The sequence below is a fragment of the Bidens hawaiensis genome, unplaced genomic scaffold (genome assembly GCF_021521415.1).
Source record: "Bidens hawaiensis isolate Kalapana, Puna unplaced genomic scaffold, B.hawaiensis_p1.1 tig00047496_1, whole genome shotgun sequence".
Classification (NCBI taxonomy): domain Eukaryota; kingdom Viridiplantae; phylum Streptophyta; class Magnoliopsida; order Asterales; family Asteraceae; genus Bidens; species Bidens hawaiensis.
In genome coordinates, this window is record NW_027498490.1 from 1 (window position 1) to 2,647 (window position 2,647).

The window sequence follows — 2,647 nt, forward strand, 5'->3', positions numbered from 1 at the left end:
ACCAAATAGATAAGTTCAGTATATTAAATAAAATTTATATAAATAATAGGCTAACTAAAACTCGCGAGTAAGCTCGAGCCTGATACGTGAAGCTCGAACTCGAGCTTGTTTATTAAACAAGCTTGTTTTTGGGCTCGAGCCTCGATTTCATTAGGCTCGACTCGTTTCAAGCTTTTAGCGAGCCGATCCAGAGTAGTTCACGAGTGGCTTGGCTTGTTTATACCCCTAATTGTATGTACATAAATTTTCGAACAACAAGCTTTCTGTTTCTTCATTTTCCAAATTGTGAAAAATACCAAAATATAAAAGAAAATGAAGGTAGGATATGAAAGGTGTGAAAGTGAAAACTAACCAGAAGTCTGTCAGCTTCGGCATGCTTTCCTTTCATACGTAGCTGCATAGCTTTAGCAGCCAACTGATTCGCACTGAGTGCAGGCTTTATGTCTACTGTACTTGATGATGCTTCTTTAGATTCGGACACATCAGACATTAAATTTCTGTCATGATCCGAACATGAATCATCATCTTCCTTTTGCTTTTGCTGAGACTTGAATTGTTGCATAAAACTCCCGTCATTAGTAAACTTCTGCATGTTGGACAATGCAGAAGAAATGACACCAGCATCCTTGACCGACATGGTTTGACTTTTTCGTTTCCCCCAGGATAATGAATCATCAGGTCTCGGCATTCTCATTTTGGAATGATGATGGTCGGGTTTTCCCTTATTGCTGTCCCGTTCAGTGTCCTGATATCAATACATATAAGCATACTTACATCATCAAAACAACAAATTCAACCATCAATTAATTAATTACACACTGTTAATAATGCTTACATTTTGCTGATCTCTATTCTGCTGTCTTATTCTGTTCTTGATGGCATGAAGGTGAGCATGAGAAGGTGCAGCAGATGCTGATGTCACAGAAACCGCTAGTTTTCCCAAAGAGCCCCATCGCTCTCCAACTACCTGTAGTCACAAAATATTAACATCATGATGATGATGACGATGATGTGTAATAGGATCAGTATTAGATGACAATGTGTTGGTTATTATTGGAAAATGAGAAACCTCGTCAAGGTTTTTTCCTTCGCGAGCTGCTTGTTCTTGTGCACGCTTCAAGGCCTTAAGCCGCCAGCTGGCACCTCCATCCCCTACTACAGATTTTGACACCAGATTACTCTCACCCTCTTTCTCTTCTTCAGGGAAACCACTTCCATCATTCTTGAAGTAGGGATTCAGCTCTCTCGGGTTCACCTTTTTAATCTGCAATTAAAAACAATCTATGGTTAATAAACGACAAACAAACAATGGTGCACATAACTGAGCAGACGGTCGAGCACGAACAATTAAACAAACAGGGTTTTCTTGTTGAAAATGAACCATGTTCACGTTCGTTTATTTATGTCCGTTCGTTCACAGGCCTAGATGAAAGCATACCTCCTTTGTAGGTGTTTCTGTTTCTTGTAGCAGATCAGAAGAAGCTAATGCTGATTTTGTGCCCACGTCTTCTTTAGGTCTAAGCATCCACTCCAATCCCATTTCTTTCCTTACAATGTTGTCATCATTTACGGAGCTAGACACGCCTGCAATATATAGAAATCATTAATCAAACTGATTATTTCAAAGTACAAATACGTAATTTGTAAAATTTTGTCTTGCCTTTCTTCCTATGTTCTTTCTCAACTTCTTCATCGTCATCGTCATCGTCACTGGAATATTCTTTACGACTCTTTGACTTACCTTTCTTTTTCCTACGTGTCTTCCTGTCACTATCGCTTTCACTAGAATTTGATGAATCATCTTCGGAAGCATACCACTTCTTTTTGGACCGTTTCTTAATTCTCTCAGATCCGTCCTCACTATGACGGGACTTGTTTTTCTTTGTGTGACTTTTCCGTGTGTCTGAATCACTTGAGGGATCATCATGTGCCTATTTGGAATTAAGAAGAACGTTTTAATAAAAACGAAACACCTCACATTGGTAATAATACCGATATAAGAACATAAGCACATTAGAAAAAGGCTTACTTTATCCATCTGATCACGGGGAATAAACTTCAAGCCTGAAAGCATCTTTCCGTTTGATGAATTTCAGTACTGCACTTATTGAATATATCCTGAAACAATAGACGAAACGACTAAATACAGCTTAAAAGTATACTTGAACATAACGAATTAATACGAAGCAAGTCCTGGACAACAGCTCACATACACATCTGAACTTAATTATAACAAACGAATTTTTAACGGCAATGGTTATTCATACACCCTTTTTGGTTATTCACACACCCTCTTAACACACACCCTATCTATATATACACCCTATAAAGGGTGTATGAATAACACATCCCATTTTAACATTATCATTGAGCATGATCAACAGTTACAAGAAAAAAAACGTAAAATGTGATTATAGGCAATAATAATTACGGTCTCAATTGAAACTGAACCTAAGGCCGCTTCTGCACTATCAAATAACTTGTTTTTTTTTTCTAAAATGAATTTAGGGTTTATAGATGAAGAAACACTAACCAGACCCCAGACAGATTACTGGTAACCTGGGGTTGGATAGCTGTTTCCCACGAGGGGTTAGACCCTTGGAAGATGGTTTTTCTGATAACCTGCAAAACAGACACCGTGAGCTCG

General features: G+C 38.2%; 1 protein-coding gene across 1 annotated transcript; it reads right to left on the reverse strand.

Moving 5' to 3' along the window:
* Window positions 1-148: 148 nt before the first annotated feature.
* LOC143597028 (uncharacterized) lies at window positions 149-1,614 on the reverse strand. Its single transcript, XM_077075650.1, has 4 exons — window positions 1,439-1,614; window positions 1,070-1,264; window positions 836-967; window positions 149-745 (listed from the first exon to the last, which is right to left on the reverse strand). The coding sequence occupies exons 1-4, from the start codon at window positions 1,538-1,540 to the stop codon at window positions 272-274; spliced, it is 903 nt and encodes a 300-aa protein (XP_076931765.1). The 5' UTR covers window positions 1,541-1,614; the 3' UTR covers window positions 149-271.
* Window positions 1,615-2,647: the final 1,033 nt, after the last annotated feature.

Excerpts from the sequence above, each read along its gene's own strand:
- LOC143597028 (XM_077075650.1), bottom strand. The coding sequence starts at position 1,540 with ATGGGATTGGAGTGGATGCTTAGACCTAAAGAAGACGTGGGCACAAAA. Across the intron at positions 1,265-1,438 it reads CAGAAACACCTACAAAGGAG|ATTAAAAAGGTGAACCCGAG; the intron begins GTATGCTTTCAT and ends TTTTAATTGCAG. Across the intron at positions 968-1,069 it reads AAGGAAAAAACCTTGACGAG|GTAGTTGGAGAGCGATGGGG; the intron begins GTTTCTCATTTT and ends TTGTGACTACAG.